Raw genomic sequence first — 15621 nt, 5'->3', positions numbered from 1 at the left:
AAAGGGACAGAGCTCAGGGTGTGCCACACTTCCAAATGTCCTGCTTGTCACCCAAGCTAGACACAACACAGCCCCAGCCCCGGGGAATGGGGATGACAGCCCACCTCTTCAGGGGCATCTGAGAATCCTGGAGGTGCTGAACGTAGTGGGTGCTGGGGATATTGTCCTCACTGCTTTGATTGTCACTGCTGTCATTCTGCCCCTCCACAACCCAGTCCCTGAGGTAGTTAGATCATAGCCTGGCACGGCTCTGCCTCAGTGTCTCATATCCATTCCATGGCATATCCATTCCATGGGGACCGGTAGATCCCTAAGGCTATCTGGGCCTAGTGTAGCAGTATGCTCTGGTCTGGGAGTTTCCCCTGCACAGGTCTACACCGGCTCTTCTCTACCACCAGGACCTAGGTCCTGGGTTTGTGATGAGGGGAACCACCCAGTCCTCAAGCAGTCCAGCAAGGAGAAGGGAAAGGCCTGTGGGCATGAGCTGACAGTCTCAGGTACCAGACCTGCTGCCAAGGAAAAAGTTGGCTAAGAGGGCAGAAGCCTGTGCTCAGCCATCTGGAGGTGGCTCCGGATCCTAGGTGTACAGATGCGTGGTGATTTAGCTGCTATGGATGCAGGAGGTATGTGTGTGGAGGGTCTTTATACTCTCAGAGGAGACACTGGTGCATCCACAGAAACCAACCACAGGCTCCAATGAGGCACTGGGGCAGTTTCTCTGCTTCGGTCTTCACAATCTGTCTGCCCAAGGAGGGGGTCTGCACAGGTCCCTGTACCCAGGCAGCTGGTGTGTGGTCTCTGCCATCCTTGCACTGCTAATGTTTCATTCCTTGGCAGGTGGGGTGGTGGGATTCCTGAGTTCTGGGAAGGGAATTGCCACTCTTTGTGTAAGGAGGGCCCAGGATATGGGCTGCAGAGACCTTGTGACTCAGATCAATATGGGGGAGCCTCTGGTCTACTCCAGGCTCCAGAGTCTTGGTGAACTTTCCAGAAGAAATGGCCCCAATGGCTGGGCATGTCTGGCTGCATCTTCCTGAAGCAACAGCATCTGCTTCTGAGCCCTGTGGGGAACCCTGAGCCCCGAGGCACAAACTAGAGTGAGCATCTGGAAGGAGCCTTGGCATGTGAAGGCGAGGGTGAGGAGAGAACATTCCAAAAGCAGAATCATCCGGAGGAAGGGGTTGTTAAGGAGGTCACAGGGCAACTCCCCTCTGGGTCCTTCTGCTGGCCAGGTTTGGTTCCATTTGGGAGGCTGCACTGAGATAGGGTTAGGACAGCTGTGGACCCCTGGGGAGTGGTATGGGGGGGCAGAACTCCTTATGTCCCAGAGGTGAACATGGCATCATCACCTATGGCCTTAGGCTCCCTGCATAGGAGAGACAAAGAGCTGGATCTGGGCTGCCAGGTAGCACCAGGCACTAGGCACTAGGCAGCCCCTGGCCTTGGGCGTGGGCTGACTGGGTCAATAACAAACCTCTGATCCTGGACACCCCAGTTATGGGGGGTGCTGAGCCTGAGCTGCCCCCACCCCCCTACAAGAAAGAAAATCGAGGCACAGATGGCTAATATCACTTGCCCAAGATTGCAGCAGCCTTGAACCTACACCAGACCAGGAGTAGCAAGTAGGGTGGTTTTTCCCCCTCAGCCCAAAATACCTCCATGTAATAAATTTTTGCAATCAGGAGGCCCAGTCAATGCAAACTAAAGGGATAGCTATGTAACAGAAAGGACAACACAAGTCAAGCAGAGACACAGAGGAGCATGCATGTACACACATGCAGGCACATGCGCGCGCATGCCCACGAGCACACACGCACACACGCACCAGTGCTGCCTGCAGGTGAGTGTGGAAACTGCTGATTGGGGGTGTTCTGAGTGTTTGAAGAACCTATTCCTGATACTGGACCACAAGGGGTTGTCGTGCGTGTCCCATATCATTAAATGGCGCCCCTGCTGGGGAAGGATGTAGAGAGGTGGCTGGACTAAAAGAGCACTTGTGCAGAAGGCCCTGGATTGAATCCCCAGCACCACTGAGTATAGATCTGCAACATTGACAACCATCAAATGAATGGATCCCTAAAAGACACTGATGCCCAGGAAGGCTGGTCCCTCATGCCTACGCATCTCGGGAGGCTATCCAGATACCTGAGCTGAACAGGAGGCCCGCTGAGAAGGACCCAGGCCTCCAGGGGACAGTCAATGGCCTTCCCATTCTAGAACATACTTTTTTTGTTTGTTTTTTTTTTTTTTTGGGCCACAGCCAGCAATGTTCAAGAGCTACTCCTCCCTCTACACTCAGAAATCAGTTTTGGGGGGCTGGAGAGATAGCATGGAGGTAATGCGTTTGCCTTTCATGCAGAAGGTCAGTGGTTCTAATCCCGGCATCCCATATAGTCCTCCGAGTCTGCCAGGAGCAATTTCTGAGCATAGAGCCAGGAGGAACACCTGAGCGCTGCCGGGTGTGACCCCCACCCCCCAAAAAAAAATCAGTCTTGGCAGATTCAAGACCATAGCAATGCCCAGGATCAAACCTGGGTACAAAACAATGCTCTACTCAATGTACTACTGCACTTGTCCCCCACAGAAGATGCTTTTAATGGGGGTGGGGGTTTCTGGGCAGCTGGTCCTACAAAGGGCTACTCATTCCAGGCTCCTCCTAGTAACCCGATTCCAGAGGGGTCCCCTGAGCCCAAGACGGTCAAGCATCTGGGTCGGCTGATGGGGGAGGCTGGTGAGGGGGACAAACACAGCCCACTGAGTCATACACTCATGGTGCCCATCACCCACAGCCCCGTGTAGCTTGTTCCCACTCGAAGGGGCAGCCGCGCTACCTGCAAGGTCTTCTTTGGATGAGACGAGCCTTGGAGAACTGCTTCCAGGTTCAATTCTGAGTGACAGCCTGCAACAAAGGGTTTTGGGAGATCAGAGGGTTTGGGGTTGGGGTGCCCAACACCCACACCATGGACACTTCGGGATGGGAGAATGCAGGTGGGTGGGGGTCACCAAGGTTCGAGGTTGGTTCTGAGGAAGCGTTTATGCTGGCTACAGGGCAGAAAGGTATTTGTTCTCCAGACAGCAATGCCAGGTACATGAAGGGGCCACAGACAAGCCAGAAGGTGGGCCTGTGGGAATCATGGCCAGTACTTAGGGCGCCCTATTTGGATGAGCCTGGACAGGCCACGTGTCAATGGACAGAACCTGGGGGAGACACACTCCTCCAACTTAAGACTCTAGAGCACAGACTGAGAAAGCCCCATCGAAGGTTGGAGAGACAGGAGGGTGGGGGGTGCCTGCCTGCACATGGATGGCCCAGGTTCCATCCCTGACACTCCCTAGGGCCCCCAAAGCTCTACCAGGGGAGATTCCTGAGCACTGCTGGGTTCAGGCCGCAAACCAGAAAGATGAAATAACAAGTGGGCCTGGATGAACAAGCCAGCCTGACACAGAGGGCAGGCCTAGTCTAACAAAACCAGAGAATGGGGTGTGATGGCTTAGAAAAGAGGGTATCCCAGGGGGGCAGAAAGTATGTGAATCTGGGCCCGGAGAGATAGCACAGCGGTGTTTGCCTCACAAGCAGCTGATCCAGGACCAAAGGTGGTTGGTTCAAATTCCGGTGTCCCATATGGTCTCCCGTGCCTGCCAGGAACTATTTCTGAGCAGACAGCCAGGAGTAACCCCTGAGCATCGCCGGGTGTGGGGCCCCCCCCCAAAAAAAAAGTATGTGAATCTGAGATGCAGGATGAAGCAGAGCATGAATCTGAGCAACTAGCAGCTAAGGGGAGAAAGAGAAGGGAAGACATGGGTGTGACCTCAGTGGGATCTGTCACAGCCCTGTCCTGTTTGAGTGGCAGAAGGTCCCCTTTCTTTGCTTCTGGGAAAAAAGGAGCTGGTGGAAGCAGGAAAGTCACAGATACAGTGCTCCAGATAGAGGGGCTCACCCTGGAATGCAATATAGCCCCCCCACTAACTATGAGGAGTGTACTGCTGGGGCTAGGTATGGGTGATCCAGGGCCTCCTCAGACCCCTCACAAGGAAGAGGAACAGCAATGGCAGGGGTCCTGTAACTCTAGACCTGCGATCCCTGAGGAGAAAGGAGATGGTGCTATGGGCCCCTCCCCTGGGGTGTGGAACCCCACAAGTGCAGGATCCCTGAGAAGAGGGAATGAGACAGGAGGGAAGTCAGACCCACCCCTGCTTGCTGCAGGGGAACAAGGACACTCAAGCTGACAGACACAGCTGTGGAGAGATGCTAATAGACATGGGGGGGGGGGCAAGGAGCAGTCCCAGATGCATGCAGGGACCCCTCATAATCTAAGAGGGAAGAGGAACAGCAGGGCAGAACTGGGGAGATTCCTTGAACAGGTAGCCTGATCTGGGGGCGGGTGGGCGGGGGGGAGACTCTGCCATCAGCACCCTGCCATCAGCTGCACCCTTCCCAGGAAATCCTCAGCCACCAGGCAAACAGAGCAAGTGTCCTGGGGCTGGGGGTGGGGACCTGGGTCTGTTCTGGGTGACAGGCTGGGGGACTCTCCATAGCCCCCCTCCCTATACAAGTTGGCCAAATATGGGTTAATTCCACAGACAGCAGGTGGTGATGAGTGTGTTTAAACTCACAGAAACAGAGGAACTGGAACCCCTCCGTACAATCACAAACTATGTTGTCATTGTATGAGAACCAAAAAAGACTTGGAAGGTGGGGTGGGTGGAGGGGTGGAGGTGGAGCCAGGGAAAGTTCTCATCTTCAGAAACCGGAACCCAGGGCCTCTCCTCTCAAGAGGCCCTTTCTGAACCCTCTGGCTAATCAGAAAAGATTGGTCAGAAATGTCTATGGGTGAAGCACTGATCTGCAGAGCAGCAAAGCCTGGTATTGTGTGTCTGTTCTTTCCTTTTGGCTACAGGAGGCAAAATACAATCAAACTTGGTGCAAAGTGAAAGCGTGGCCTGATTCGATAAAATTCTCTCCCTCTGTGCCTGCCTGTCTATCCTCCACATACAAAGGCCCTTCCATTTTCCTTCCTTCCTTCCCTTTCTCTCTTCCTTCCTTCCCTTCTCTTCATTCCTTCCTTTCCTTCCTCCTTCCTTCTTTCCTTCCCTTTCCTCCTTTCCTTCCTACTCTTCATCCTTCCCTTTTCCTTCCTTCTTTCCTCCCTCCCTTCCTTCCTTTTCCTTCTATCCTTCCTTCTCCCTCCCTCCCTCCCTCCCTCCCTCCCTCCCTCCCTCCCTCCCTCCCTCCCTCCCTCCCTCCCTCCCTCCCTCCCTCCCTTCCTCCTTCCCTCCCTCCCTTCCTATACCCAGTGATGTTCAGGGATTACTTCTGTCTCCACACTCAGAAATTACTCCTGTTGGTATTCAGGGAACCATATGGGATCAAATCAGGTTGATCATGGGAGGCAAATGCCCTACCCACTACACACTCTCTCTCTGGCATTTTTTTTCACATTTTTCTCACATGCATTTTTTTATGCATGAAGAAATATTCTAAACTATCTTCACTGGGGACCTCATATGTTGTGGTGGGTTGAACACAGCTCTGTCTGTACCCTATAAAGTCTGCTGGGTTTGAGGTCAGCAAGGCAGTCCCTCAGCTTTGCATTTTAGGATGAGCCAAACTCTGAGTTCAGTGGGGGAATCCTAGACCTACATCTCTTCCCACTCAGCACCAGAAACAGGGATTCCCCAAGGAGGGACACCCACCCTGTGGAGGCCTGGGGGAGAGAATGAAAACTTCCTACTCGGGTCTGTTGTCCACTTGGACACCAACAAAGGGTCTTTGTGAACTTCAGCTGCCTGCAGCCGAGCCCATGCTCCATGCCGGGTTCAATACAGCCTTGGGAGCGGAAGGCAGCTTGGCCAACTCTTAGCTCATAAACAGAAATATTTATAGACCATCTTTTTCTCCTTACAGAGCATTAGTGTTAATGCAATCTACTGTCTCTTTAAATCCCAGTCCTGGCCCAGAAATGGAAAATACTGTCCCAGAGTCCACACAGGCATCTCTGGGACCCAGGCGACCCCTCAGAACAGTCTTGGCTCTGTATGTCCGGGTGAGTTCAGTTCAAGGCGCATGCGGCTTTGACCGTCATCTGGGGCCTTCACCTCTTGTTGTTACCACTGTGTCAGGGGCTGAGATCTCACAGAATATTCTCCGTTAACACGTGCTCTTAAAATGTTTACGGACAATGTGACTCGTGCCCATCTGGACATGAACCTTGGACGAATACACAGATGCTGCTCAGTGTTTTCTAAGGGGGCTAAGAAGGCACGAAGCAGGTTAAATTCCTAAGTGACAGATCTTCAGCCTGGGCTGAGGGCCACGCGACTGGCAGCGGGGAACCCAACAGATTTCCTGGGGTCCTGGTCGGAGAACTGAGCGTGATGTTGGAATATCTCTGATATTCTTTTTTTCTTTTTTTGTTTGGTTTTGATTTGGTGCCACACCTGGTGATGCTCAGGGGTTACTCCTGGCTCTGCACTCAGGAATCATTCCTGGCTATGCTCAGGGGACCATGTGGGGTGCTGGGGATCAAACCTGGGTTGGCCGTGTACAAGGCAAATGCTCTCCCTCAGCCTGAGGTAACATTTCTTGTCTTTTTACTGATGAAAATGAGGACCGAAGAATAGAGGTGGTCAACTTTTCAGGGACCAAAGTGGAAGACATTAAAAAAGTAATCCCCAGGACAGTGAGACTTTAGGAGTCTCAGATGATTGCATTAAAGGAGTCCCAGATGGTATATTAAAAGCACCTTCTACGGGCTGGAGAAATAGCACAGTGGTAGGGCATTTGCCTTGAACCCAGCTGACCTGTGACTAACCCAGTGTCATCAGATGTGGCCCCAAAACCAAAATAAATAAATAAAATAAAAGCATCCTCTAAGACAGTGCTTTTCAAATAGTGGGGCGTGCTCAGAGGCTCCGTAAAGGGAGCCTTGGCAAATAACAAGCTAAGCCCCCGTGTTTATGCCTCTGTATGTCTCTGGAGCTGAAAGTTCTGTGTCCTGTTTCAAACCCCACTTCGAAAAACTACGCACTGCAAAATGTGCTCATTGCAGCCATTCATCCAGACATCACCTCTGATTAAAAAAATCAGCTCAAATTATCTTATATATTTTTGTTTTGCAGGTTAAAGTTGTTTTTAATAAAGATACTATTTACAGTTGCGCGGGGGTGCGAAAAATGTTTTCTTCTTCCTAGGGGAACATGACAGAAAATAATTGAGAAGCACTGCTCTAAGATGAAGTTCCTATGGGTGGTGGTGGTGAGGGGTGTGGGCAAGATGGCCTGAACCAGTTTGGAGACATCAGGTTATAGGAACAACTACTAAGTTAAGGCTCTGAGCTGAGCCCCAGCCCAGAGGCCACCCCATGGCAGCTGAGAGATGATGGGGAACGTCCCCCTTGTTTCTGCTTAGGGCAATGCTACAAAAACCCAAGAGAGGAGAATGATGGAGAACTGTAGTCCAGGATGCAGAGAATGGAAACTGAGGCCAAGGGGCACTCGGGCTTCAGAGGATCAGGGCCTGAGGGAGGGGGTCATGATTAGTGCCTTGGCAGGGATGGTCTTGTCCACTTGGGGAGCCCCACCACTATGAGGGGACTGGAAAGCTGCTATGGCTGGCCCGATGAGAGGGGCCTCACTGAGCAGAGGGGATGAGGGCATCTCAGTGGGGCTATGGGTCCAGAGGCTTCTCAGGCAGACCCATTGGCTCTGTAAATCCCCACCCCCATGGGGGAAGCTTACTTATAGTTGTCATCTTCCACAAACTTCTGCAGCTCCTCAATGTAGCGCACAGACTTCAGGTACTTCTGCACATGGGGTAGTGTGGTGAGGTGATCTGCCAGGGGTGGACAACAGTGGGGAGTCAGTCTCCCATTAGCTGAAGGCCCCCAGTGAGACATTGTGAGAGTGATGGATATTGGTGCCTTAGAAGACCCGATACTGTAGCCTGGGGTTCTAAAGTCCGTCCTGGGGCTTTGGGCTGTACCCTGAGGGCCCCTCACCCTTTGGCCAGGATGATGGGATGTTGGGAAGTAATGAGAATCCTGTTCCAAGCTGTGCCTAGTATCATGGAATCCTGAATTCTGCCCCATGTGGTCTGATGGACAAGGGTTGAGGAGGGAGGGAGGAGGGAGAGGCGACTCACAAAGGCCCTGAGATGGGCCGAAGTGGCAAGTGAAGGGTACATTCCTGGATTCAGAGCCTCATGGGGCTGCGCTGCTGAGGGGCTGAGCCCTACAAAGATCCCCCCCACCAATCAGAATGGGGAAGGGGTAGGGTACTCTACAGTGCCAAAATCAGGAAGAAAGGGGATAGAGGTGTTCAGTGAGCACTGGAGGGTGAGCAGAGCCAAAAATAAAGTGACTGTGAACAGGCAAAAGCCAGGGGCTGGCTGAGTGCTCAAGCACAAAGTCCCAAATTCGAACTCCAGGTTGAGGTTGGTGTCTCTGATCCCACCATGAGGGAGTCCCCCCTATCCTGGCTTCCTGGGGCATTCCTCGAAGGGAGTCTGATGGTTTTCCCAGTCCCCACCCAGACAGGGTGTCTGGGGTTATAGTTATGACCTCTGGTCCCCAGGTTGACCTTCCCCTCCCCTTTCTCTCCTGATAGGCTGCAGCTCACTCAGGACTAGGTCCCAAGAACCTGTCATCCTGGATGAAATCTGTGCCCTCTGGCATCACCCATCCCACTTACATGTCCTCTGATCCTAGAGATCACCTGACACCCAGCCCCGGTCCCCCCACCCCTGCCACATCCCATCAGGACTGAAGTGATTCCATTTGGCTGGTTCATCGTCCCCACATCACTGTGTCCCTGCCAGTCCAGGGCTGGTTGGCTTCTGGGCATCTGCACAAGAGCAGTCAGCTCCCTGTCATGCGGACCCCAACCACTTCTCCCTGCATCTACCAAATGCAGAGAGGCAAAGGACGGGGTGGGAGGAAAAGACAAGAGAGAGGGCTGCCTGCCGCACCTGCCTGCAGAGAATTGCTCTCTCCTAGAGAAAAATGTCTGCCATAAAGGCAGAGAGGAGGGCAGGAAGTCAACCGGGGACATTGGTGGCAGGAAATGTGCAATGGTGAAGTGTGTTATACATCGTATGACTGTGGATCACACAGTGAGTGATTCAACTTAAAAAAAATGGGGGGGTGGAGTGATAGTATAGTGGCAGGACATTTGCCTTGCACATGGCCAACCCAGGACAGGCCTGGCATTCCATATGGTCCCCTGAGCCTGCCAGGATTGATTTCTGGGCACAAAGATGGGAGTAAACCCTGAGCACCATAAGGTGTGACCCAAAAAACCAAAAAATAAATAAATAAAATTAAAAATATATTTTTTTATTTCTTCCTGATGAATGGCATCGCCCATTCCCCAGCCACACTCCACCATGTTACAGGCCCAGAAGGGTCAATGACAGGACTGGGAGAGCCGGCTATGGGGCACCTGCCACCACAATATGGGGCAGGATGTGCATCATGGAGTGGGGACAGCTGGTCTGCAGGCTCTGGGGATCCACCTGAGTGCCAGGCCCAGCATAGATCTGAAGCCTTGAGAATTCCCAGACACTGACCGTAGCTGCAGGAGACCTGCAGGTCAGCGATGATGCGCAGGATGTTGTTCATCTGGTTGGAGCGCTGCTCGTTCTCCATGATGCTGCCTGAGGCCGGGTATGCCGAGTCGATGTAGATCAGGTCCAGCAGATAGATTCCTGCAGGAAAGAGAGCCATGAATGCCTGTCTGTACCCTAGGTAGTAGTGCCTCCTCTGCTGGAAGGCAGAAGGGATGGGGGACAGGGCCTGGTCCACTGGCGGCTGCACAAACCCTCCCACACTGGCTATCTGCACACAGCAGCCAGGCCCCTGAGCGATGGGGACATGAACCACGGCTCTATTTCATTTCTTTGTTCATTTAAAAAGTTTTCTTTCGGGGCTGGAGAGATAGCATAGAGGTAAGGCGTGCAGAAGGACGCCTTTGAATCCCGGCATACCATATGGTCCCCTGAGCCTGCCAGGGGCGATTTCTGAGCATAGAGCCAGGAGTAATCCCTGAGTGCTGCCGGGTATGGCCCCTCCCCCCAACAAAGTTTTCTTTCTAGGGCTGTAGCACAATGGGGAGAGAGTTTGCCTTGCACACAGTCAACCCAGGTTCAATCCCCGCCATCCCAAGTGGGTCCCTGAGCTTGCCAGGAGCGATTCCTAAGTGCAAAGTTTTATTTTTTACTTTCTTTTATTTCCTCCTTCCTTCCTTCCTTCCTTCCTTCCTTCCTTCCTTCCTTCCTTCCTTCCTTCCTTCCTTCCTTCCTTCCTTCCTTCCTTCCCTCCTTCCCTTCCTTCCCTTCCTTCCTTCCTTCCTTCCTTCCTTCCTTCCTTCCTTCCTTCCTCTTTCTTTCTTTCTTTCTTTCTTTCTTTCTTTCTTTCTTTCTTTCTTTCTTTCTTTCTTTCTTTCTTTCCTTCCTTCCTTCCTTCCTTCCTTCCTTCCTTCCTTCCTTCCTTCCTTCCTTCCTTCCTTCCTTCCTTCCTTCCTTCCTTCCTTCCTTCCTTCCTTCCTTCCTTCCTTCCTTCCTTCCTTCCTTTCTTTCTTTCTTTCTTTCTTTCTTTCTTTTGGTTTTGGGGCCACACCCGTCGATGCTCAGGGGTTACTCCTGGCTGTCAGCTCAGAAATAGCTCCTGGCAGGCACGGGAGACCATATGGGACACCAGGATTTGAACCTACCACCTTTGGTCCTGGACCGGCTGCTTGCAAGGCAAATGCCACTGTGCTATCTCTCCGGGCCCTTCTTTTCTTTCTTATTTAAATTTTTGGTTGATACCTAGCAGTGCTCAAGGCTTACTCCTGGCTCTGCACTTGGGGATCACTCCCAGTGAACTTGGGCGACCATAGAGTGCCATATGCAAGGCAAATGCCCTAACTGCTATACTCTCACTCTGGCCCTTCTTTGTTTTTTTCTTTATCCCCCCCCACCGGTTTTGGGGCCACATTCGGCAACTCTCTGGAATTACTCTTGACTCTGTGCTCAGAAATTGCTCCTGGCTTGGAGGACCATATTGGATGCTAGGAAGCAAACCCAGGTCTGTCCTGGGTCAGCTGTGTGGAAGGCAAAAACACCCTACCACTGTGTTATCGCTCCAGCCCCTCTTTTCTTTCTTTCTTTCTGTTTTTTTTTGGGGGGGGAACTGGCAAGAATTTTCCTTTTCTAGTTCACACCCATTCCAGCAACAACTTTTTTGTTTTGTTTTGTTTTTTGGGCCACACCCGGCGATGCTCAGGGGTTCCTCCTGGCTGTCTGCTCAGAAATAGCTCCTGGCAGGCACGGGGGACCATATGGGACACCGGGATTCGAACCAACCACCTTTGGTCCTGGATCGGCCGCTTGCAAGGCAAACGCTGCTGTGCTATCTCTCCGGGCCCACAACTTTTTTTTTTTTAATGTGCCAGCCAACTAGAAAATAATTGCAAGAAAAGAGAATACCTGTGTGTTTTTCCACTAGCCGATGACACTTAAGTAAATGTCCCTTGAGATTTCTAAATCATCTGTCACCACTTAAACATGGCAGTATTCAGGTCTGCATTGTTTTATCCACAGAAAACACACCCTTTGGGATTAATTTTGGCTTTGTACTTATTCACTTAGTGAAGTGTCTATGCAGTTCATCTATCTGGATAAACAGTCACAGGCAAAGCCCACCCACCCTGCCACAACCATGGAACTAAAGAACAAAGAAAGAACCCACAAAAGCAGCAGATTTGAGTACAAAGAATGATGGTTAGACTGAGAGAGGGCTTGAGAGTATTTAGAAAGAATGTCACATGAGACAGGGGCAGAGATACAGAACAGTGGCCTCCCATTGATGTAAAGCAGCATTACATGCAGCCAACATGGTTTTGAACCCTGGCTATGGTCCCCCAGCCACTAGGAGTGATCTCTGAGCACAGAGCCAGGGGTAAGCTTTGAATACTGCTGGGTGTAGCCCAAAAACCCAGAAAGAAACTTGTGGGGCTGGAGTGATAGTACAGTGGGGAGGGCACTTGCCTGGTAATGTGCTGACCAGGTTCAATCACTGGCATCCCATATGATCCCCCAAGCAAAGCCAAGAGTAAATCAGGAGTGCAGAGCCAGGAGTAATCAATCCCCTGAGCATTACCGGGTGTGGTCCAAAAATTAAAAACAAATCAAAAACAAAAGCTCTGGTTGGGTCAGAAATAGTACAGAGGGGAGAGTGCTTGCCTTGTATATTGTTGATCCGCGCTCAATCTCTGGCATCCCATGTTTCCCCCAGCAGGAGTAATTCCTGAGCGCAGAGCCAGGAGTGACCCCTGGGCATTACCAGGAGTGGCCCCATAATGAACAAACAAACCAAAAGATTAGTCATTCTGGCCAGGAGCAATAGGATAGCAGATAAGGCACTTATCTTGCACAGGCTGACCCAGGTTCGATCCACAGAATCTCATATGGTCCCTTGAACACCACTAGGAATAATTCCTAAATGCAGAGCCAGGAGCACTGCTGGGTGTGGTCCAAAACAAAATAACAATAAAAATGACCTAACAAGGGTCTGGCGAGATAGCACAATTGGAGGGCCTTTGCCTTGCATGCAGCTGATCCAGGACAGATGGTGGTTTGAATCCCAGCATCCCATATGGTTCCCCATGCCCGCCAGGAGCAATTTCTGAGCACAGAGCCAGGAGTAACCCTGAGTACCTGAGACCTAACAAAAAAAATGGTAGGTCTGGCTGTGAGAGTCTAGAGATGGGCTTCTGAGGCTTTGTGGTCTTGCCCGAAGGGAACTCAGCACAGCCCTGGGACCAGGTTGAGAGAGGAGACCTGGGAGCAGGAAGCCATCTGCTCTGTCCAGCCTTTGAGGAAAAAGGACAGAAGCTGACTCCTCCTCCAGCTCAGTCTAGGGCATCAACTATAAAGGTATAGCAGAGTTCAAGATAGCAATGCTGGACAAGGCCCAGGAGAGCGGTTGCCACTAACTCATAAAGAACATCGCTGATGGGGAGATGAACCAGTGAAAAAATTCTATGCACAAAGCAATGCTACATTGAAATAGACAGCAAAGACCTGTCAGAAATGAAAAGTAGGTTGGAACAATAGGACAGTGAATAAGGCACCTGGCACGTGACTGATCCAGGTTCAATCCCCGCCACTCCACATAGTCCCCTAAGCCCACCTACTGTGATCCCTGAGTGCAAAGTCAGGAGTAAGCCCTGAGCACAGCCAGGTGTGCTCCCCCCAAAAAAAAAACCAAAAACCAAATTAAAGTGGATTCAACAAAGCTACAACTATGAGAGAGTTGACCTGTCCTTTCTTCTCCTAATGGCGCGTCTAATGGTATACACGTATAGACCACATGTGTTTACATGTGTATCTCTATACCTGCAAGAAACATGTCTATCTGTGTAGGTATAAGGAGCGCATGCATGAAGATAGAATTTGTGCAGGAACATCAACAAACATAGATTTATGTCAATTAAAATGCAATTCTTTTCAAATGCCCTAATATGCTAACCAAAATTAGTTATATAAGTACAAAGTTAAGGGATCGGAGAGATAGCATGGAGGTAAGGCGTTTGCCTTTCATGCAGAAGGTCATCGGTTCTAATCCCGGCATCCCATATGGTCCCCCGTGCCTGCCAGGAACAATTTCTGAGCATGGAGCCAGGAGTAAGCCCTGAGCACTGCCGGGTGTGACCCAAAAACCACAAAACAAACAAACAAACAAACAAAATAAGTACAAAGATTAAAAGGAAAAAGCACCCACATTCTTTGACTTGAATATATATTGAATAAAGAGTATAGAAATATTCTCATCACTTAGAAAACATTCTCTCTTTCTCATAAGCATACATACGTACATGCTCAAAGGTCAAAGAATAAAGCAAAACTCTACAAGTTTGAAGATGCATACAGGAAGAATACTACACCTCAAAACTGATGGGATGTGGCCAAAGTGGTAACTGGAGGAAAATGTATAGCTTTGAAGTTCACTGTTCCATGACTCAGGATTATTACAGATGTACTTATGAGCCGGGTGCTGCGTGTAAAAGCTATGAGAGTTTCATATAGATTGACAACACAGGCCTCCAACGTGCATTCCTGGTGTTAAGTATTCCCACAACAAACCACTTCTCAGAGAAGAACCATCCTGTGAGCGCCACAGTCGGCTCCAGGTTGGAGGTTAGGAATGACTGACTGTGTGGGACCCAGGCAGGCCGCCCTGGGGCACGTGCTTCCTGCCTTCTAGCGGGGAGTGGGGTGAACTGCTGGATACAGTGACTCATTCGTCTGCTTTTAAAATAGCTGCACATTGTTACGGGAAGCCGTTAAATTGCAGAAACATATGCTAGCACTTCTCAGAGGATCCGTTTCCACTTCCTCTCTTCCTAGGCGCACTGGGTTCCTTAGTCAGAGTCACCAGGAATAATTCTCCCTGTAAAGGAGCTCCTGGTGCCGTGGGTGGACACCCACAGACATCTCCTTCCCTGACCCCTTCTTCCCATCCTGATCTAGCAGAAGCAGCTTAGCACAGCCATCACGGAAAGACCATTCCAGCCATCAATGCCACCAAATGCAGACTCTGTGCTGAGGGGTTGGCAGGATAAAGGGCCCGTAGGGGCAGCTTCGTGCAGACTTGAACCAGCCTAGTGGACCCAGCTCATGAGCTGACACATTTTAAAGAAGCAGAGAGAGGATGACACACACTGTCCAGGTGCCCAGGAGCCACTACAAGGTGGGACCAGGCCTTCTTCAGGAGCCTAAAGCAAACGCTATGAATCGGTGTGGCCACAAGCCCCCCACATGAGGTCTGCACACACCGCAAGTGACCCATGTGCTTCTCAGGTAGAAGGTTTGCTTCCCCCATGAGATGCAAAAGATGGTTCTGGGAGGAAGTATGTTCCCTTCCCCTACCTCCCAACACATACCCCTACTGCCCCAGGCAGCAGCTGCTGGTGGGCATTCATCTTAGAAGGAAGGAATGAAGAAATGAAGGCTGGTGTTACTCATAGTGGGAACGTTTGGTGCAGAAGTGGTAATGTTGAGGCAGGACACTGGAGTTCCCCATCCTGGGAGCTGAACAAAAATGAATAGGCCATAAATCACGGAATTGTGAGCAACAGAGCAGAGAGCCAGACCGTTCAGGTTGCTTGGTCAGGAACAGAACAGGGTCACAGGAACAATGAGTCCGTGTCTATGGGGAACCTAGAACAGAAAGCAGCCACCCTGGATTGCACCAGATCTTAGTATGTATGCTGGATGAGCAAATTGCTCTCCTAGCACCAGTGTATCCTGACTTTAACCTCTCTGTGCTCTGTGTGCGCTGCTGCCTTTGGGGCTCGATTCATTTTGGTTGAATCTGAATGTGTGTCTAAAACTGGCTCTGTGGGGGCTGGAGCAATAGTTAGGAAGGTAAAAACCTATTTTCCTTGCATGCAGTTGCCCCAGGTTCGATTCTCAGTACCCCATATGGTCCCAAAGGACCTGGCAGGAGTGATCATTGAGCACAGAGCTAGAAGTAAGCCTTGGGTACCACTGACTGTGGCTCCAAAACAAACAAAAAAATCAGATCAAGAGGCCAGGGATTGGGTTTAGCAGAGCATTGGAACTTCACAGGCCCTGAGTTC

General features: G+C 51.0%; 1 protein-coding gene across 4 annotated transcripts in view; it reads right to left on the bottom strand.

Annotated features, from left to right (window-relative positions):
- Nucleotides 1-15621, bottom strand: part of RALGPS1 (Ral GEF with PH domain and SH3 binding motif 1) — a 230184-nt gene that overhangs the window by 24542 nt on the left and 190021 nt on the right. For all 4 annotated transcript variants that reach the window (XM_049774155.1, XM_049774157.1, XM_049774158.1 and 1 more), the window contains exons 9-11: nucleotides 9566-9703; nucleotides 7738-7831; nucleotides 2832-2899 (exon numbers count right to left, since the gene is read on the bottom strand). In XM_049774155.1, the coding sequence (XP_049630112.1) occupies nucleotides 2832-2899; nucleotides 7738-7831; nucleotides 9566-9703 (300 nt within the window). The remainder of the gene's footprint in view (nucleotides 1-2831; nucleotides 2900-7737; nucleotides 7832-9565; nucleotides 9704-15621) is intronic.

This window comes from Suncus etruscus, chromosome 5 (genome assembly GCF_024139225.1).
Source record: "Suncus etruscus isolate mSunEtr1 chromosome 5, mSunEtr1.pri.cur, whole genome shotgun sequence".
NCBI classification, from domain to species: Eukaryota; Metazoa; Chordata; class Mammalia; order Eulipotyphla; family Soricidae; genus Suncus; species Suncus etruscus.
This window is presented reverse-complemented; position numbering and strand designations above follow the sequence as displayed.